We start from the raw sequence: 22,835 nt of genomic DNA on the forward strand, positions 1-22,835 counted from the left end.
ATGGAACCATAGCATCATCTAACAATTCCACATCTGTCTGAAACTGGTACCATTGTTAACCCCTTATGATCAAATTTTTTTTTTTATTTTACTATATAATCTTACCATTTTACCAAGTTTGTCAAATACACCACATCTATCCGAGCAGTGGGAGTGTTTGCAAATTTAACTGGAATCACAGAGAGCGCCACCGCCTGAAGGTCAGGGCAGTTACAGATGTTACTGCGGAAGAAGCCACTGGCAAGAAGGCAGAGCAAATGTACCTGTGGGGAGATAGAAAACAAGAGCATTTAAAGTTGTTGTACAGCCTTTAAACATTGGAGGTCCTATCCTTAGGATAGACATTCCATTTGAATCAACAGGGTTCTGACTACTAGCATTTCTTCTTTGTGTGAAGATGCTACAGCCTCTTTTGATTTCTTCATGCAAGAGAAGGGGATAAAGCTGCAAACCAGCCTGCAACTAATGTAAACATTTTAGAGACTGTGGGACATGTGCAAATGCTGTGGCCTCTTCAACCAGTGAAATGCTGGCTGTGGAACCCCCACAGATATAATATTGGTGGCCTATACTGAGGCTAATCAGGGTCCAAAGTTTGCATTATAACCAAATTTAATTTTAAAAGACTATTCATCATCACCTTCTTCATGATCTAGTTTAACATTATCGTCTAATGTACCCAGGTTGACTAACATAACTGTGACCAAAATGCATGTTGTGTTAACACCTGAAATTTACTGCACTATATCTCTTACACAGGGAAATTATTGGCTGAAATGTTTGTTATGCGGATGGACATATCTCCCATCTCCCTGTGTAAACAGCGGATGTGCAGCAGGCAATGATGTAAATGAAAGGCCAAAGTGTATGATCCCGTAATTGCTCGAACTGCTGAAACAATAATTGAGCCATGTAAAAGGATCCTCTTAAGCACCGATCCCTTTGACTGGCACTCATATGAAGCAGAAGTCTAGCAATATATATATATATAGAGCCTTACTTTGTGCGTGTCTTCTTGCAATTCTTTGTTAAACCGGTTCATCATTCGGCGCAGATAAAGAGCAAACTCTGCTTTTCTTTTCTCTCTGTAAAACAAAAAAGATGTCCATCAGTTCCTAGTCCGTGCCTTCATTTCCGTAACATTTCCTGCGGCACAATAAATAGATGTTAACAATTCACAGTTTACATATAGAAAAATTACCTATATAGCAATAAATCTTTACAGCGTGCATTATATGCCAGAGCTGTATTCATAATTCTGAAGGCTTCAGAGTTGACATTTCTCACCAATAATCTGTTTGTTTAGTGTTTGCACAGATCTGGCTCCGATTTGTATTCTGGAAAGTGTAGTTTTTACACAAAGCACTATAAATTCCCTAAACCAATCAGCATGTTATATATTCCCAATCCTGTGGATAGGGGCATAGCTATTTCAGACTAGAATACACCTTTAAAAAGAAGATATAAAAAAAAAGCAAGATGCATCATAGTATAGAAATTATCACTAAAAGGTAGGTATGATATATGTTCAGTAGGTAGTCTGCTAACCTTTACAAAAAAAAAAAATAGAAGATCATAGAGCAGTTATTCTATTTCCTGTAAAAGTGTTTCCAAAAACAACCAGTAGTATAGTACAATTATAAAGTATACTTGGAAAAAAAAATAAATAAATAAACACACACCTGTCCATCAAGTTTAACCAAGGGAAAAGAGAAGATTGATTAAGAGAAGGAGAGTGCATGATGGGGAAAGGATGTAATTTAAAAATTCTACATATGCATTAATGTTTTCTGTTTTACAGGGAAACTGACAGCTGGTTTAGCAGCACTAAATACACAGAGATATAAAGCGTATGAACCAGATTAAAACGATGTATAACTTAGGCTGGGTTCACACTACGTTTTTGCCATACTGTTTTCAATCCGTTTTTCTAAAGAAAACCGTATGGCAAAAAAACGGATGGAACAGTATGGGGAAAAGTAAACCGTATGCGTTTTTAAACAGTATACTGTTTTTAAAAGTGCATACAGTTCCGTCAGTTTTTATTTTAAAAAAACCCATACGTTTTTGAAAATTTTGTCCATTTTTAATGGGAGGGGTCTTGGGTGGGGACTTTAGGATTCAAATGCGCATGTGCAAAGTAAAAACGTATACGTTTTTCCCGTATGGAACCATATACATGTGCGTTTCCCATTGACGTCCATGTTAAAAAAACGTATGCGGTTGCAGTACGGTTTTTAAACCGGAGACAAAATCGTGGTCAACCACTGTTTTGACTCCGGTTTAAAAACCGTACTGCAACCGCATACGTTTTTTTTTTTTTTTTTTAACATGGACGTCAATGGGAAACGCACATGTATACAGTTCCATATGGGAAAAACGTATACGTTTTTACTTTGCACATGCGCATTTGAATCCTAAAGTCCCCACCCAAGACCCCTCCCATTAAAAATGGACAACATTTTCAAAAACGTATGGTTTTTTTTTTTAAAATAAAAACTGACAGAACTGTATGCACTTTTAAAAACAGTATACTGTTTAAAAACGCATACGGTTTACTTTTTTCCATACTGTTCCGTTTTTCTAAAGAAAACCGTATGGCAAAAAAACGGATGGAACAGTATGGAAAAAAGTAAACCGTATGAGTTTTTAAACAGTATACTGTTTTTAAAAGTACATACAGTTCTGTCAGTTTTTATTTTTAAAAAAACCATACGTTTTTGAAAATGTTGTCCATTTTTAATGGGAGGGGTCTTGGGTGGGGACTTTAGGATTCAAATGCGCATGTGCAAAGTAAAAACGTATAAGTTTTTCCCATATGGAACCGTATACATGTGCGTTTCCCATTGACGTCCATGTTAAAAAAAAAAAAAAAAACCGTATGCGGTTGCAGTACGGTTTTTAAACCGGAGTCAAAACAGTGGTTGACCACGATTTTGTCTCCGGTTTAAAAACCGTACTGCAACCGCATACGTTTTTTTAACATGGACGTCAATGGGAAACGCACATGTATATGGTTCCATACGGGAAAAACGTATACGTTTTTACTTTGCACATGCGCATTTGAATCCTAAAGTCCCCACCCAAGACCCCTCCCATTAAAAATGGACAAAATTTTCAAAAACGTATGGGTTTTTTTAAAATAAAAACTGACGGAACTGTATGCACTTTTAAAAACAGTATACTGTTTAAAAACGCATACGGTTTACTTTTTTCCATATTGTTCCATCCGTTTTTTTGCCATACGGTTTTCTTTAGAAAAACGGATTGAAAACTGTATGGCAAAAACGTAGTGTGAACCCAGCCTTAGGCTGGGTTCACACCACGTTTTCTTAAATACGGTTCCCGTATACGGTTTGGAGGGGGGGGGGCTTAATCGCGGCGCCCGCACTCAGCCATATTCGGGAACCGTATTTAATGCAAGTCCATGAGCCGACCGGAGTGAACCGCAGCCTCTGGTCGGCTTCGTTTTCGGCCGTATGCGGTTTCCCGACCGCAGGCAAAAACGTGGTCGACCACGTTTTTGCCTGCGGTCGGGAAACCGCATACGGCCGAAAACGAAGCCGACCGGAGGCTGCGGTTCACTCCGGTCGGCTCATAGACTTGCATTAAATACGGTTCCCGAATGCGGCTGAGTGTGGGCGCCGCGATTAAGCCCCGCCCCCCTCCTCCAAACCGTATACGGGAACCGTATTTCAGAAAACGTGGTGTGAACCCAGCCTTACCTGGATTTGTGATCCAGTTCCGGAGATAGGCCCGATATTAGCCGCAATGGCTAATATGTTAATCGCTGGCTTTGCGCCATGGAGACAGGACCTGGCATGGATGCAGGTTATGCCAAGTCCCGCCTCCATTGCACAAAGACAGCCATTGACATTAGCAATGCCTGCTAATGACAAGTCTTTCCCTCTAACCATATTTTAATATGGTTTACCCACACTATAACCCTAAATGTAAATACATACCTGCACTCTGATCTGTCCTTCCGAAGATCTTCTTCCACCTTCAGTGAATTGAAACCTGGAGACAAGCCTGCCGGCTCAATATGAATAGTAATTGCTGTGGGTCATGTTAGCGCTGCGCCGACTGAGCTCTCACATGACCCACAACAATGAATATTCAAATTGAGTTCTCTGGAGTCCGATTATGTATTTAACCCATTAACCCCTCATCGGTCTTCTGTTCACCCACACTATAACCTAGTGAATTGGGTTTAGTGTGGGTGAACAGATGACAGTTTTCCTTTAATGGTGTATTCACACATATAGTATTCTGCAAAGATTTTATGCGCAGGATTTTATGCTGCAGATTCCAATGTAAATGAAATGACTGAACACAGCTTCAAATCCTGCACATCAAATCTGCACAGAATACTGTAGGTGTGAATGGACTCTAAGACCTGTATCTAAGCCTGTTTTGAAGCCCTCAACTGTTTTTGCTGTGACCAGTTCCTAAAGTAGACTGTTCCACAGATTCACAGTTCTTAGTGTCTCCTCTGGAGATTAAACATTTCTTTACCTAGAACAGTGTAACCCCATATTTTTTGTATGGGCCATTTATATACCTAAATATGCCCCCTTAAAGATCTCAAAAATTAACCAACTTAAAAGAGTTACTATCATTTAAAAACACCTTTTTACATGTTGCCCACACTTGTCAACAGTTTTGATCACACCAGGTCTAACTGCAGAGACCAGCTGCAATTGCTAGTTATACACGGGAAAGCCGCCCACCAGATCAGACATTTTTGCTGCATAGACTTATATAGTGAAAAGGTCAAGTTTGAATGACAGCCAGTGAGTGAGGCATGTGCGGTCACAAAATTCCCTGTCTTATAACTAGCGATTGCACTGGGTCTCCTTCCCAAATCCTGCTGCAATCAAAACTTTTGACATTTCTGGGACACCAACCACTATGTTCTAACCCCTCTCTAACCCATCTGCCACTTTATCATATGCTTGATTTACTGCTTTGGGATTATCATACAGGTTAATTATCTTGTGGAAGGGTTGTATCCAGTAAACGTCCGGGCAGTGCATTTACCTTCTTAATCTCTTTTTAGCTGCTTCTGCTGTTTCAATCTCTATCTCCACGGATTCAGTTGGCAACCCTGAATCATTGGATGTTGTGGCTTGTAAAGAATCCAATGTTGCTGCATTGAGTTCTGTTGTGAAAGTAAAAACATAGAAGATTAATTTATGAACATCTCTTACAACATATGTATATTGTGTCAACCTTCAGATCTGCTGATGTTTCTTTAGACCCTGGGTCTACCTCCTCTTGTGCTGCCTTCTTGGGAAGAGCTTATGAAAGATCCCTTCCAGCAGCTGGGCATAGATCAGCTACCTAGAGTTTCTAATCCACTACGCCAGTCTTCTCCACTTTCAGAGTTCCAGACAACACCTACTATGCTCGTTGCGCTCCAGGAGGAGCTCGCAAGATTCTTCATAAAGTGGTCTGCACTTGGCTGACAGGGGAAGTTTTCCCCATTGATGGTCATAACCTTCTGTACCCCTAAGTTACTTCTAAATTTGTCTCCCTGTTCACTTATGATATTTGGAATTTCAATATTTTTGTTTTGTTTTTTTAATAAGCGTCATACTGTGCCCTCTGGGTCTCCTACTATGGCCTTTTCTCACCATATTCCCTGTCTTTATATTTTCCTCCCACAGTTTTTTTTGTTTTTTTTATAAGATTTTTTTTTTAACTACCAGTGCTATTGGCTGTTTTAGTAGTTTGCCTAGCGACCTACTTTCAGTCTTTTTTCTCTACTCTATTCCTTCCGATTTCTATGCTAGTACTTTTGGGGATTTTGTCTTCACACTTTTTTCCTGGACATAAGTCGTTTCTTGATAGTGCTTTTCATTCTGGGTGGCGACACTTAAAATCTCTTTCCGGAATGTTACTGAAAGATGAGTGAAGATTCTGTACCATTTCCACATATGAAGATCTCACATGGTGTGTTTACAGGAATGTGGGATCAGATATCTGCTTTTAGCAATGAATACTACCCTCTCTGGTTTCATGGTAGCAACACTTATCAAAAGGTCAAAGATGTAGCAATATATTTTTTTCACAAATTGTTTTCTATTCAACTTTTGGATACCAAGAGGGACCCTAATGCCAGATGTGCCAGATGTGTTTGGTAAATGCTCTATACATAGCAGGAAATACACAATTGCAGGTATATACACTCCCAAATAAATGTAGCTCCTCTCTATACTTTCCTATGAAGCACTGAATAGAATGAGACCCCCCCCCTTCAGCTGTGCTATACCTGAAGATTGCTCCACGTAGCTGACCATGACTATGTGCATGCGAGAAAAGGAGATTTTTTTGTACTGCCCATAAGATATTTCTCGTAGCCTTTTTTTGGGGGACACATACTGATGGGTATATGCACTAGGAGGAAAAAAAAAGTCGGCCGGAAGTGAGGTAAATCTGTTTTGTCACAAAGCAGTAGGAGAACCCTAGAAAGGAATCCCGGATAAAAACCGAAGAACCGGAAAAGTGTATCCAGACAACAATGAAGAAATGTGTGGCTACAAGAAAGATTTTACGGAGAGTATAAAAAAAATATATATATTTTCTCGGTCGCTCTTCATTAGGGGACACATTCTGATAAGACGTACCAAAGCAGTCCCTTGAGTGGGAAGAACAACCACCAGAGGAAGGGAGTCAGTCCAGAGACTGAAGCCCAGCCGGCAGTTCCCACCGTCCATGTGGATGGACTAAGACGCCAAAGGAAGGGACCGTCCTTAGAAGAGACTCTAAACCAACAGACTACATAGAGACAAGGAGGAGGTGATTCAGAGATCTGATGGCCCGTAACCAACCAGAAAACTTGGCAACAAAACGCCAGGGAGAGCTGCGGATGCCTGAGTCGAAGGCGAGCAAGTCAAGGTGAAGACCAGAAATTTCTGGACAGAAACCATCCCCGGAGAGGCATGGTGCAGAAGATCTGAACCAAAAAGCAATAGGCTCCAAAAACAGCGTGAGTTCCCGGGAAGAAGAGCGGACTCAGAGTATGACACAAAGGCCGAACAGCGGGAAAGAACCACAGCCACGCATCAGCAGAAATTGGCCCGACTGGCGTAATCCGGTAGACTGGATTGTCCTCCATTCCCGGAGGACACGGACCCCGAAGGAGGAGACTGAAAGTAAGAAGCATCCTGGAACCGTAGAAAGGCCGACAAGGAAACTGGAGGGTTCCCCTAGGGGAAGCAAACCCAACATCCGCAAAATGCTCTGTGAGAAATACTTCTGTGTTGAGACAAGAAGAGCGATAAAGACAGACCGCCCCACAAATGGGATCGTGGAGAAGTCTTGGCAGGATCACTACACATGCCCGAGACGGCAAACATCACTAAGGCCCGAAGAACCAGGAGGACTGACCTACAAAAGATGGCCAGCCTAACAGTCTAGGAGAGTGCCCAAAACAAGGAGACCAACTGGTCTTGGACCCCAGCGGTCCAGAGAACCCCGAAGCAACATCCCGTCAGCACGGGAACGGAGGGAGAAGCAAAAGGGAACCCAGCTGAGATCCTCCAGGCTCTGGGCACATGAAGGTTACTCCAAAAGACCACTGTGTCAGTGGAGCGCCACTGACACTGTCAAAGGCAAGGATGACAATAGCAGGCCCCAAAACAACAGACTGTGACTAGACCGGGTGTCCCTGAGCCATACACAATTGCATAAACTCCTCCTACAGAGGAGAGTGCCCTGGCTGCATGAGCAGCAGAAGATAAAGAAACAGGAGGAGAGTCAGCTGCAATCGTGGGCAGTAAGCACACAAGCAGAGCCGGGAAAAAGCTCTTCTGATCGCTTTCAGCAAAAAAAAAATGTTTTAACCATAATAGGAACATCTCATGGAGTTTACCAAACGCAACAACGGTTTACCTGCACCGTACCATCAGCTCTCTGTCTATGCTGACCAATCTGCTGCCACTCTTTAAGCTCGTGGAGCGTTGCTACCCATTACCTCCCTCTGCTCTGCAAAACTCATATACCACTGGGGCTTCCCTGTCCGCCTCCTTATCCGACATGATGATTCCACTCACGTGGTCCGCTCCCTAGAAGATGGGGTTACCTTACTAAAATCTTGGAACATTTCTCCGATATATCCCGCTGGACCCCCACCGACTGATCGTCCTTCACGCAAAGACAAGGACTGGTCCACTGCTTGATCATTTGCCTGGAGTCATTCCTAATTGCCTAATTCTATGGTAAGCTCTGGTTGTGTGCCCCATTGTCCTTGACACTGTTTATAAGTATCTTTTGGTTATTATTTGGTTTTTATGTTGGCAATACTCCATCACTAAGTCTCTGGTGCGCACACTGCTTATACCAGACAGACACATGCTGGCTGGGAGGTGCGCTCTGTCCTACCTTTACATAAGTCATGTTACTTCTTTTTACTGCATTTTTCTTGCTCTATAAATGGTTAGAACAATAGCTAGCCTTAATGTAAATGGATTGAATGCTCCACATAAACGTTCCCACCTTTGGCGTGAGGCTCAGTCACTGAGATATTCTTTGCACTCAGGAGACTCACCTCCTTCCTAAGGACGCTGCCCACTTTCATCACCCTGCTTTGTCACATATCTTCCATTACAGCAAGAAGTCCGAGGGGTCGCCATTGCAATCAAAAACTCTGTTGCCTTTACTCTACAAGAATCTATCTTTGACCCTAATGGAATGTATGTGATCCTTCGGTGTACTGTCAATGCTACACGTCTTACCATAGTATCAGTGTATGCCCCTAATGCAGGTCAACTCAGGTTTTTAAAACGCCTGTTAGGTATTGTTCGTGGATCCCCCTGGTCATCTGTGGGGACTTTAATACTCTCTCTGATGCTACGCTTGACTGTACCTCCTCCTCTCGCTTTCTCTCTGCAACTCTCTTCTTTGCTACTAGAAGAAGACATATGACATTTGGAGGAAAGAACACACCACGGAAAGGGACTTTACTTTTCATTCTGGGGTCCATAATACATAATCTCATATAGATATGTTTCTGCTAGATAGGTCCCTGCTATCTAACTCGATTAAAACTATCATGCAGCATGTGGGAAATAAAAACAAGAAAAAAAAAAAAAAAGGGGGAACGCGCCCCTAGTGAAGTATAGTTAAACAATGGTATAGAGAAAAAAAAAGTGTGAATCTCACTCACCATGTAGTGTTGCGCTCAGAGCACAACACCTTTTTTCACATGTAGAGTGAGTCTTTAGGTCCTGCAGCTCACAATCCCTCCGAACACTCCCTGGAGTCGTCGGTAGTATCAATGGCAAATAGGTAAAAAGAATTATTTTTTTTTTTTCTGCAGCGCTGGACCAAATAAATCCAGAGACCAGGCTCTTAAAGTATATTCAGGTAGCGTTTATTACAAGCACATCAATGCATTTCTGGCCCAGAGTGGGCCCTTCATCAGGACTAGGTGCTAGTGGCTAGTACCTTGTCCTGATGAAGGGCCCACTCCGGGCCAGAAACGCGTTGATGTGCTTGTAATAAACGCTACCTGAATATACTTTTTAAGAGCCTGGTCTCTGAATTTATTTGGTCCAGCACTGCAGAAAAAAAATCTATTTTTTTTTACCTATTTGCCACAGATCATGCAGCAGTGACCTTACAGCTGCAATATTCTGTTTCTTCTACCCCCACCTATACTTGGCGCAGCAACCCATTTTTATGGTCTCATCACCATTATGTCAGGTGCCTGAAACAGGACCTTCTAGATTATTTTACACATAATGAACACTCGGTCTCTAACCCAATTACCCTATGGGACTGTCATAAAGCAGTTATTCGAGGTTTCTGCATCAAATATGGCTCCATACAGAAAAAGGAAAAATTGAGGATATCTTATCAGCCTTACATCTAGCGGAAGCCCTTAATAAATCTTCTCCTTCCACGGAGTGGTAGCTCTCCGCCGCGATTTACGATGCCTTTTGCTATCTGCAACGAGAAGTCCTATAGAAAACTTCAAGCTAGGTATTCCTCACAAAACAATAAAGCAGGCAAACTGCTAGCTAGCAGACTTAAACGTCAGCTAAAATCCCATATCCAACATTTGATGCATCCTTGCATGAACGCTAAACTGTTTATCCCAGATGACATCGCTAACGGCTTCCAGGCCTCTTAATCTCAACTCTATAATCTATGTGACTATTTCTTCCCCACCAGACCTTGCTTCTCTCACCTCTGCTCTGCTTACCTTACCCGCCTCAATCTCCCATGTTTATTTGCCCCTCAATTGGCTTCATTAAATAAAGAGATTACCTGCGAGGATTTTTTTACAAGTTATTAAATCCTCCCATCCTGATAAGCACCTGGCCCTGACGGCTTCATCACCTCTTACTACAAGACTTTCAAGGCCATTCTCACCCCGCATCTAAGAGCTTTTAGCCAGGCTGCATCCCTTGCGGGTGATATGAGCGTCGAAAATTTACAGGCTACTATTGTTACTCTTCCCAAGCAGGGGAAGTCTACGGACTTTCCCCAGAATTTCAGGCTCATCTCCTTCTTGAATAAAGACATCAAAATTTTAGCCAAAATATTAGCCTTCCGCATTTCTTTCAGCCCTGATCAACCCCGACCAATCAGGTTTTGTGTCTGGCCATCAGGCCTCAGACAATACTAGATGTCTTCTAAATGTGTTTTCCCATCTCGAGCGCACTAGTGGTGCTGCTCTAGCACCGGACACAGAGAAGGCGTTTGACCGTCTCCGGTGGTCGTATACCTTCTCGGTCCTAGAGTACACAGGCTTTTCTGGCATGATACTCTCAGCTCTCACATCCCTTTACTCCCCAAGGATGTGGAAATCCTATAGCTCGATGCCCGGGACAAGTAGTTTTGGGCGCTGGGCAGGTGAATTGTTTATAGATTTAGCCCTGTATCGGGCTAGCAGGGACAGACAGACTTCCCCCTTATTTTTCTTTAATGTCGGTGTGAGGCGCAGGAGCCGATGGAAGTCTACACCTCACACCAGCTCTGAGTGTATGGAGGGGGCGGCGGCCTCCAGCTGACTGCAGAGCCCCCTTATCTCCCCTCCCGGAGGATGCAGCTCTACACAAGAAGACACAGCAGGGTGAGAGAGAGGATGTTGACAGCTCCGTGCACAGCTCCATCCCCCACACACAGCTCCATCCCCCACACACAACTCCATCCCTCCCCCTCCCCTGCTCTGTCTAGACAGGACCTAATCCACCACGGGGAGGTTGCTAGTTTGCACGGGGAAAACACAGAGCGGGGGAGGGGGAGAGAGGAGAGGACGGAAATCTCACCTCACACCGGCCGGGACTACAGCTCTGATGTCCTCTCATGGCGGCTCAGGTGAGGAGGCAGAGAATACAGGCGGCGGCAGGAAGGGTGGTTGTATATGTAGGGTGTGAGTGTATGTGTGGTGTGTGTATGTAATGTATGATGGGGGGGCAGCTGCAGGTGTATGTATGATGTGTGCATATGTATGGTGTATATCAGTGTTTCCCAACCAGGGTGCCTCCAGCTGTTGCAAAACTACAACTCCCAGCATGCCCTGGGCATGCTGGGAGTTGTAGTTTTGCAACAGCTGGAGGCACCCTGGTTGGGAAACACTGGTGGATATGTATGGTGTGAGTGTATGTGTGTATGATGTCTATGTGTGATGTGTATGTAATGTATGATGTGTGTATAATGTCTAAGTGTGATGTGTATGTATGTGATGTATGATGTGGGGTGGGCAGCGGCAGGTGTATGTATGATGTGTGCATATGTATGGTGTATATGTATGGTGTGAGTGTATGTATGATGTGTGCATATTTATGGTGTGTATGTATGGTGTGAGTGTATGTGTGATGTGTGTATGATGTCTGTGTGTGATGTGTATGTAATGTATGATGTGTGTATGATGTCTAAGTGTGATGTGTATGTATGTGATGTATGATGTGGGGTGGGCAGCGGCAGGTGTATGTATGATGTGTGTATATGTATGGTGTGAGTGTATGTGTGTATGTAATGTATGATGTGGGGTGGGCAGCGGCAGGTGTATGTATGATGTGTGTATATGTATGGTGTGAGTGTATGTGTGTATGTAATGTATGATGTGGGGGGGCAGCGGCAGGTGTATGTATGATGTGTGCATATGTATGGTGTATATGTATGGTGTGAGTGTATGTGTGTATGTAATGTATGATGTGGGGGGGGGGGGCAGTGGCGGGGGGGGGTGTGTATGTATGATATGAGGGCAGTGGCTGGTGCATGTATGATGTGTATGCATAAATGTTTTGTATAGGAGCAGACGGGCATTAAGGCAGTTGTGCCATCTAATTTTATTTATTTTTAGTGGCACCCGCACTAAATTGCACCCCCAGAATCCCGCCCCCTTCATACCCGCCCGCCAACCAAGAGCCCCACGGATGCACACAAACACGCCCGAACCAAAACTACAACTCCCAGCATGTAGGACCATATCCTAAACTGTAGAACTATAAACTGTAACATGCTGGGAGTTGTAGTTTTGGTTCGGGTCAGCTGCAGAGCTATAGGCTGCATCATGGCATGCTGGGTGTTGTAGTTACTAACTGCAATTCCCAGTATTCCCTGACACAGACTATGGCTCTGCAGCTGACACAAACCAAAACTACAACTCCCAGCATGTTACACAATAACCTTAACTGTACTACTATACAGTGCAACATGCTGCAACACCCACACAACCATAGGCTGTATCAGGGCATGCTGGGAGTTGTAGTTATCTAGTAACTAAATGCAACTTCCAGCATTTTCTGACACAAAATGCACCATATAAACTGGAGAAGCAGATCCCCCATCCCCCCCCCCAGTAACACATAAGTCCCTATTGAGACTGAAAAAAAGTGATTAAAATATTTTAAAAAGTGTGTATACATGTGAATAAGCCCCTTTCCTAATAAAAGTTTCCAATTTTCTTTAAATAAAAATAATGTACAAAAATAAACATAAGTGGTATCGCTACATGTGGAAATGTCCAGACTATTAAAATATAATGTTAATTAAACCGTACGGTGAATGGTGTAAATGTAAATAATAGTCCAGAATTGTTCATTTTTGGTCACTTCATATGAGAAATTTTTTATAAGGTGATCAAAAAGTTACATCTAGATTTATCTGGGCTTGTGTCGGGTGTAAGAGGAGCTACAGCTCTCCCTCCGCTAATACCCTGGCAAACTGCGATCACCTATTAACCCATTAGATCAGCGCTGTCAGCAGTGTCTAAAGGATCTTATATCCATCCCTGGTGGTCTAGTGGGGGGGGGGGGGGGGGGGGGGGGGAATCAGACTATTTTGGTGGAAATTATTTTATCTGCCAGGACAAGTGGATTTTCTTGAGGGACAAGTAGATTGTGTTCCGCTTTAGTCCCTTGGACAAGTAGTTTTTTTTTAAATTTCCACACCCCTGCTCCCATCCATCAGCTAGAGTACTAGCCAATGGCTCATTATCTGAAGCATTTACCATCACAAATGGCTCTCGCCAAGGCTGCCCTCTTTCCCCTCTCATTCATATATAAGTCCAAAAACACAGCACCAATCAGGTCATGGATCTTAGAAAAGCTGGGTTGTCTTTATTTTCCCCACAACTATAGCAACGTTTCAGCGATAGTATCCTTTATCAAGCAATGCTTGATAAAGGCTGCTATCGCCAAAACGTTGCTATAGTTGTGAAGAAAATAAAGACAACCCAGCTTTTCTAAGATCCATGACCTGATTGGTGCTGTGTTTTTGAACTTCTTGTACATTTATCCTGGGCTGGCTGCCCGGGCAACCATGAGCACAGAGGTCGCATACACTACAATATATATATATTGTCCATGGAACCGCTGGTGCAAGCAATTCACTTAGATGACAGAATCACTGGAGTTAACATAGGGCAAGGAGTGCATACCATCTTGCTATACGCGGATTATGTCACCAGTCCTCTCTCATTACCGGCAGTCATGGATAATATATCAAGGTTTGGCACCATCTCCTATTACCACCTAAATGAAGCTAAAACTCAAGCCCTCCCTATTAATTTACCCTTTCCCCTTCTAACTTCTCTTAAGACCCAATATCCTTTTGATTGGCAAACAAAATGTCTTAAATATCTAGGTATTCGTTTATCCTTCCCGCATAAAACGTTATACAGTGAAAATTATGAACCCCTTCTGGCCTCCATGACTAACGAGGTGACTCAGCTAGTCAAATCTGACATTTCATGGGTGGGAAAGGTAGCTTCTTTTAAAATGTTTCTTCTACCTAAACTCCTGTACCTCTTTCGCACTCTACCAGTTTCTCTTTCTTCCTCCTCCTTTTGCAAAGCTCAGAAACTTGTCTCTTCCTTTATCTGGGCAGGGAATAAACCCAGGCTATCCCCGAGCATACTGTCAAAATCAAAATATGCATGCGGATTAGGTTTGCCAGATTTACGCACTATTACACCACTACGTTGGTATCCATGTTGAGGTATTGGTCGCACAGCCCGATGGATCTCCCATGGATAACTATTGAAAACATCTCAGTTTCCCCATATTCCACCCAGGATCTCATATCTTTCCATTCTAGAGCATTGCTCCTCCAATATTACATAACCCCTTAGTCAGAGCCTCTTATGACATGTGGGGGTTTACTATATATCACTCATTCATCTACCTCTGGGACATTAGGGAAGGGGGATCTTCCACTTATATTTTTACAGGCTTCAATCCCTGACTTAGACTTTAACGGATTGGATTTCTTGGGGGATCTCACATGTCCTTTTTATACACCTCCTCTACCCTACACACATTCCAGATGTTGCGAGAAAAGTACTGCCTTTCCAAACACGACTTACAAATACCTGAGAGTTAGACACTTCCTACAATGCTTAACACCTTCAAGACTTGGAGCCGATGAGTCTGCTCTTGGCCAACTATTTTCTCCCATCAAAGGTCGAAAACCGATTTATTCTAACTTGTTACACTCTAAGACCTTTCCCAGGTCGTATCCTTTGCGTCTTTGGGAAAGAGTTCTCAACCTTTCCTTTACTATAGAAGAGTGAGTGGCGTTGCGCTTTTAAAACATTACACACAGCTTTCCAATGTTCTACTCATGTAGAATTCGCTCTTAAAAACAATGCTCAGATGGTATTTTACCCCTAGATGGTATTATAGCCTAGCCAGGATATATCCCGGGGTGTCTAATCAATGTTGGCCGCGTTGTGGTTCTCAGGGAACATTATATCATATATTGTGGGCTTGCCCTGTAATCAGACCCTTCTGGACTTCCTGCAGACAATTGTTGAGAGAATTGCTTGGCAGACATATTCCCTGGACCCCTCAATCTGCCAATGCAGAATGTGCCCGTTAATCTTCCAGCATCAGTAGAGCACAAAATATGAGACTTACCTTTTCTGCAAATCAGACGCCATGTTTATGTTAAAGGGGTACTCTGGTGAAAACCTTTTTTCTTTTAAATCAACTGGTGGCAGAAAGTTAAACATATTTTTAAATTCTGTTCTTTTTGGAATGCTCTCTGATGACATCACGAGCACAGTTCTCTCTGCTGACGTTATAATAATAATAAACGCTTTATTTATTGTTGTCCTTAGTGGGATTTGAACCCAAGTCCCCAGCACTGCAAGGCAGCAGTGCTAACCACTGAGCCACCATGCTGCCCTTAGCATACATCTGCTATGCATGGTTGCTAAAATGGACAGAGATGTCAGCAGAGAGCACTGTGGTCGTGATGTCATCAGTGTTCCAAAAAGAAAGGAATTTCCTCTGTAGCATTCAGCAGCTAATAAGTACTGGAAGGATTAAGATTTTTTAATAGAAGTAATTTACAAATATGTTTAACTTTCTGCCACCAGTTGATTTAAAAGAAAAAAGGTTTTCAGCGGAGTACCCCTTTAATGTTGGATTTGTTTTTTTCTTCTCAGTTTTCTGTCTGTGGTTGCTGATAGAATAACACAGAAAAGCCTGAGGTACACCCCACCGAAAAAGAGGGGAGGAGGGCTCTACACACGTAGATTGTCCATGGCATATGTAGGGACACAGACATGGGTACCTCATGATAGTAGTGGGGTACCAAGACTGCAGCCACAAAAGGAACCGCAGACATCCAAATGTCCGGCAGCATGGAAAACAGGCTCAGCACCACACGGCGTGTCCCAACCATGCCCTGAGAAGACCAACGTTATGCGGTTAGAACGGGGAACCCAAAGTGCTGCTGTTGCTGCGAAGGTCCATAGAACCTGTAGAAAACGCCCACACCCCATCTCTTAATGGCGCTATACACCAGAACTGTGGTCACAAACAAAAAAGATAAAGGATGAATGTGGTGCAGGAAACATGCAGACACACAGTCTGACTTACAGGTACTTCACACAAAGTGAGTCACTGGAAGGTGACCTGGTGGATTAGAAAACCAAGCAGACAGTATGGCCAATTGGCATAGGGACCGTGGACACACCAAACCACACACTGAAAGTGGATTAACAACCCTTAGCAGTGAGAGCAGCAGGCATGTGGAGAGGGACCTGAGAAAGTAGGGAACACTGCGAACCACTACGTGGTGCATTGTGAAAGGTCCATGGAGCAACATGGGGTCCCTCAATCGGAACCACACCTCGGCAGTGTGTTATCTGAACTTCCGCCACGGTGTGGGAAGTGTATGGCAGGTGACCCGACGTAGTAGTAAACCATGCAGACAACCGCCTGGCTGACTGGTATAGGATTTCTGAACGCACAGGGTCACTTCTTCGAACCCTCCCACAGAAAGTTGGGTACTGGAGTGCGGTTGATCTGAAGGGCAACCTAGACCTAGTAGTATAAGAGACCATGGAGATGAATGTCTGCCTGACAGACATCAGTCCCGTGTACCTGCAGGGGACCCTCTTCCAGGGGTCCTTAGTGTCTGCCAGGAATGCAAAAGCCCTGTAAGGGCACCAGTCCGGAAATGTGCCCCGATAGGGAGGGAGTAGAACTGGCCGTGGGCACAGCAGACATGGCATGGCACTTAGCGGTAGGGGAAACCAGGCACTGAATGTATCCCCGGAATCTCCAGGGACCGTGCAACGACCCGCCACAACAGTTCGCATATTCTCCCTCACAGAGTGAGAACCCTGCAGAATTAGGTATGCCAGAGGCATAGGGCAAATAAAATTGTGCCAATTGTGTTATCGGCAAATAAGGCGAACAGATAATACGGACAAAAGACTGAAATAACTATGGGCTGCCATAAGAGGGAGCCCACAATAAGCACAATTCAATAAACAGCCACAAGAGGGCGCCAAATAGTCTGATAGTTTTTTGGTAAAAAAAAATGCAGTGACTTCGCCCTGCAAAGGCACGGCATTAACTCCCGAGAGCCCAAGCCTGGATGCCCTGTGGGGGGGGGGGGGACGATGGCGGCGATCTTTGCCCGTCAGGACAGGCGGAATAAGGAAACTGCGGGCGTCCTGTGGGACACCCTGGCTGCGAGAGCGTGCCTTAACAGCGGTGCCCAACTAGAAAGGCTCCCGCTGGGCTGGAGGGGGCTATGGCCCTGGACCAGTGAGTCAGAGGAGGGATACAGCCTCTAACATCCCTGGTAGAACCAACTACCCCTGCAGCGCCGCAAGCCTGGAGTGTTCGCTGCAGGGAGGAGGGGGGCAGAGCCAAGCTCAGTTCATGAGAGGCGCAGAAAGGCTCTGATCTTACCCGGATGGGTGCTCTCGAGGAAACAGCGACAGGGGGGGGGGGGAGGTGGGTGAAGGGAGAATCCTCCCTCGGCTAACCTTATGTTCCGTGCCCCTTTGTTGCATGTGGGGATCAGGTAGCGCCATGCTCCTGTCGCCCAATCCTAGAAAAATAACAAAGGAATAAGAACCTAACTAGACATACTTAACCCCTTGGGGACCGAGCCCATTTTGACCTTAAGGACCAGAGCATTTTTTGCACATCTGACCACTAGGAGTACTCGGGTGGAAAAAAAATTTTTATTTAATGAACTGGTGCCAGAAAGTTAAACAGATTTGTAAATTGCTTCTATTAAAAAATCTTAATCCTTTTAGTACCTGTATGCTACAGAGGAAATTATTTTTTTAATTTCTTTTTTGTGTTGTCCACAATGCTCTCTGCTGAAACCTTTGTCCGTGTCAGGAACTGTCCAGAGCAGGATAGGTTAGCTATGGGGATTTTCTCCTGCTCTGGACAGTTCCTGATACAGGCATCAGGTGTCAGCAGAGAGCACTGTGGACAACACAAAAAATTAAAAAAATTAAGATTTCCTCTGTAGCATACAGCTGCTAAAAAGTACTAAAAAGGATTAAGATTTTCTAATAGAAGTAATTTACAAATCTGTTTAACTTTCTGGCACCAGTTGATGTATTCTACTTTATGTTACTGGTAAATTTCCTTCGATACTTGCATAATTTCTTGGTGAAAAATTCCAAAATTTCATGAAAAATGTGAACATTTTGCATTTTTATAACTTTGAAGCTCTCTGCTTGTAAGAAAATAGACATTCCAAATAAATTATATATTGATTCACATATACAATATGTCTATGTTGGCATCATAAAGTTGACATGTTTTTACTTTTTGAAGACATCAGAGGGCTTCAAAGTTCAGCAGCAATTTTTCAAGTAAATTTCAAAATCTGAATTTTTTTGGGGGCCAGTTCAGTTTTAAAGTGAACTTGAGGGTCTTTAAATTAGAAATACTCCATTATAATGGACCCCATTATGAAAACTGCACCCCTCAACGTATTCAAAATAACATTCAGAAAGTTTCTTTACCCTTTAGGTGTTTCACAGGAATAGCAGCAAAGTGGAGGCGAAAATTCTAAATCTTAATTTTTTACACTAACATGTTCTTGTAGACCCATATTTTTTATTTTTACAAGGGGTAAAAGGAGAAAAAGCCCCCCAAAATTTGTAACCCAATTTCTCTCGAGTAAGGAAATACCTCATATGTGAATGTAAAGTGCTTTGTGGGCGCACTAAAGAGCTCAGAAGAGAAGGAGCGACAATGGGATTTTGGAGAGCAAATTTTTCTGAAATGGTTTTTGGGGGGCATGTCTCATTTAGGAAGCCCCTATGCTGCCAGAACCGCGAAAAACACCCCACATGGCATACTACTAGGAAAACTACACCCCTCAAGGAACGTAACAAGGGGTACATTGAGCCTTAACACCCCACAGGTGTTTGACAATTTTTCAATAAAGTTGGACATTAAAATGAAAAAAAAAAAATTTTCACTAAAATGCTGATGTTTCCCCAAATTTATCATTTTCACAAGGGGTAATAGGAGAAAATGTCCCCCAAAATTTGAAACCCCATTTCTCTTGAGTAAGGATATACCTCATGTGTGGAAGTAATCTGCAGATGCACTAGAGGGCTCAGAAGGGAAGGAGAGACATTTGGCTTTTGGAAAGCAAATTTTGCCAAAATGGTTTTTGGGGGCATGTCGCATTTAGGAAGCCCCCATGATGCCAGAACAGCAAAAAAAAATAAAACACATGGTATACTATTTGGGAAACTACACCCCTCCAGGAACGTAACAAGGGGTGCAGTGAGCATTTACTCCCCACTGGCATTTGACAGATCTTTGTAATAGTGGGCTGTGGAAAAATTACGACAAAACTACAACTCCCAACCTGCACTGACAGATCGTGCATGCTGGGAGTTGTAGTTATGCAACAGCTAGAGGCACATTGGTTGGGATTGGAAAACACTGAGTTAGGTAACAGACTACCGCAGTGTTTCCGCACCACTGTCTGTTTCTCAACAGTTTTGCAACAGCTGGAGGCACATGGGTTGGGAAACATTGAGTTAGGAAACAGACAATGTTTCCCAACCAGTGTGCCTCCAGTTGTTGCAAAACTACAACTCCCAGCATGCCCAGACAGCCTAAGGGCATGTTGGGAGTTGTAGTTATGCAACAACTGGGGGGAAACAGTTTGGAGACCAGTGTTTTGTGGTCTCCAAACTGTAGCCCTCCAGATGTTGCAAAACCTCAACTCCAAGCATGCCCAGTCATGCTGAGAGTTGTAGTTCGGCAACATCTGAAGGGTCAGATGTTGCTGAACTATAACTCCCAGCATGCCTGGACAGTCTCGGCATGCTTTGAATGAAATCTGGAGAGCTACAGTTTGGACACCACTGTATAGTGATCTCCAAACTGTGCCCTTCCAGATGTTGCAAAATTACAACTCCCAGCATGCTGAGACTGTCCAGGCATGCTGGGAGTTGTAGTTCTGCAACATCTGAAGGGCTAGATGTTACAGAACTACAACTCCCAGCATGCCTGGACTGTCTGGGAATGCTGAGAGTTGTAGTTTTGCAACATCTGGAAGGACAGTGGTCTCCAAACTGTAGCCCTCCAGATGTTGCAAAACCTCAACTCCAAGCATGCCCAGTCATGCTGAGAGTTGTAGTTCGGCAACATCTGAAGGGTCAGATGTTGCTGAACTATAACTCCCAGCATGCCTGGACAGTCTCGGCATGCTTTGAATGAAATCTGGAGCGCTACAGTTTGGACACCACTGTATAGTGATCTCCAAACTGTGCCCTTCCAGATGTTGCAAAATTACAACTCCCAGCATACTGAGACTGTCCAGGCATGCTGGGAGTTGTAGTTCTGCAACATCTGAAGGGCTAGATGTTACAGAACTACAACTCCCAGCATGCCTGGACTGTCTGGGAATGCTGAGAGTTGTAGTTTTGCAACATCTGGAAGGACAGTGGTCTCCAAACTGTAGCCCTCCAGATGTTGCAAAACTACAACTCCCAGCATGCCGACAGCAAAAAGCTGCCTGGGCATGCTGGGAGTTGTAGTTTTGAAATGCCTAGATACAGCTGTGAAGATCACTTTACGCCGATCTTCACAGCTGTATCTGACACCACCGCCACTTGCTTGCCGCCTGTCAGCCGCCGGTCCTTGTCCCTGTTCCCCGCGCCGGAGGTAACTGCCACTGGTCACCGCCACACCATCGCCGCCATCTTTCCCCCGCTCTGCCCCGACATCCAGGGGTTGGAAGAGCGGGGTCTCTGCACGTGATGCCTGCTGAATGATTTCAGCAGGCTTCCGGTCCGATCCCAGTCCGGCTAGCGGCGGCGATCGAAATTCCCACGGGCATACCAGACATACCAGGGAGCAATGGTATGGTCCCCAACAGGTTAACTAGAAAAGAATAATGCCTTCTACTGAAACTAGGTAACACTGATTACCTCACTTCCAGTAGGCAGGTATATCCTGCCAGGGAGGAGACGACTTTTTTTTCCTAGTGTCAGCGTCTCCTAGTGGCAAGAGCATATACCCATCAGTATGTGTCTCCCAATGAAGAGCGACCGAGAAAAGTGTTTTCCAGATTGGATTACATTTTTATCTCCCACTACCTCTTGTCCACCCACTACTCTGAGATCTCCGGGTGTGGAAAGGGGTACAAGTGATGACTGAAAATAAATAAATAAGTCGGTATCAGCAAACTTGCATGTCCTCACACTATGAATGGGGGAATAAGGGAGGCAGGTTGTAAGCCCGAGCTATTCAGGATAAGAGGGCCACTCTCTTTGTTCCACTGCTTAAAAACGCACATGGCCATCTTAACATCTTACCTCCTATATGGTTAAATTTTGCATTGTTTGTTTATGTGTATTTGGTTTGTCTACCATAGTTTCTCTCATTACTTCACTATTGTAGGTTATCATCATCTTCTGAGTTCAAGTTCTATTAGTCTTGGATTCCTGTATTTATAGGCCTTTGTAATGTTTAGTATTATTAACCCCTTAAGGACACCATGTACCTGTACGCCCTGCGCTCGCTCCCCTGCTATGATGCGGGCTCACGAGTTGACCCTGCGTCATAGCAGGGTGGTCCCAGCAGCTATCAGCAGCAAGGACCCGTGTCTAATGCCGGACATCTCTAATCGTGGTGATACCCGGCATTAACCCCTTAGACACCGCATTGAAAGTTGATTGCGACATCTAAAATGAAAAAAGTCTCAGCAGCCTGGAGCAATCAAGCACCGATAACACTGATCAATGTGCTATGCTATGGCATGGCATTGAACAGTGTATGCAATCCAAAATGGTGGGGAAAAAAAAAAAGTTAATAAATGTGAATTAACTCCATCCCTAATAAAAGTTTGAGTCACTCCCCTTTTCCCATAAAAAATAAATAAATAAATATATGTACACACACACACAAACCCAAGTGGTAAATGTCCAAACTATAAAAATATGTTAATTATACCACACTGTCAATGGCGTATACATAAAAAAAAAAAAATTTAAAACGTGCGTATTTTTGGTCATTTTGTATACCCCCCAAAAAAGTATAAAAAGCGATCAAAAAGTCCCACAAAAAAAAAATAAAAGATACAGATAACGGTGCAAAAAATGCAGTAGATTTTGTGGTAAAATGAAGATGTCATTACAAAGTAAAATTGGTAGCGCATAAAACAAGCACTTATATAGGTGTGTTGGTGGAAAATCCAAAGCGGTATGATTTTTAGAAGGTGAAGAGGAAAAAAAATTATTTGTAAATTACTTCTATTAAAAAATCTTAATCCTTCTAGTACTTATAAGCTTCTGTATGTTCCACAGGAAGTTCTTTTCTGTCTGACCACAGTGCTCTCTGCTGACACCTCTGTCCATTTTAGGAACTGTCCAGAGTAGGAGCAAATCCCCATAGCAAACCTATCCTGCTCTAGAAAGTTTCTGACATGGACAGAGGTGTCAAAGCACTGTGGTCGGATAAAAAGGAAATTCAAAAAGAAAAGAACTTCCTGTGGAAAATGCAGAAGCTTATAAAATATACTAGCAGGATTAAGATTTTTTAATAGAAGTAATTTACAAATCTGTTTAACTTTCTGTCATC

General features: G+C 43.5%; 1 protein-coding gene across 1 annotated transcript in view; it reads right to left on the bottom strand.

Annotated features, from left to right (window-relative positions):
* Nucleotides 1-22,835, bottom strand: part of XPC (XPC complex subunit, DNA damage recognition and repair factor) — a 76,854-nt gene that overhangs the window by 49,597 nt on the left and 4,422 nt on the right. Inside the window, exons 4-6 of the mRNA XM_056524913.1 lie at nucleotides 5,044-5,164; nucleotides 1,001-1,085; nucleotides 106-263 (exon numbers count right to left, since the gene is read on the bottom strand). Coding sequence (XP_056380888.1) covers nucleotides 106-263; nucleotides 1,001-1,085; nucleotides 5,044-5,164 — 364 coding nt within the window. The remainder of the gene's footprint in view (nucleotides 1-105; nucleotides 264-1,000; nucleotides 1,086-5,043; nucleotides 5,165-22,835) is intronic.

Source organism: Hyla sarda, chromosome 6, assembly GCF_029499605.1.
Source record: "Hyla sarda isolate aHylSar1 chromosome 6, aHylSar1.hap1, whole genome shotgun sequence".
NCBI classification, from domain to species: domain Eukaryota; kingdom Metazoa; phylum Chordata; class Amphibia; order Anura; family Hylidae; genus Hyla; species Hyla sarda.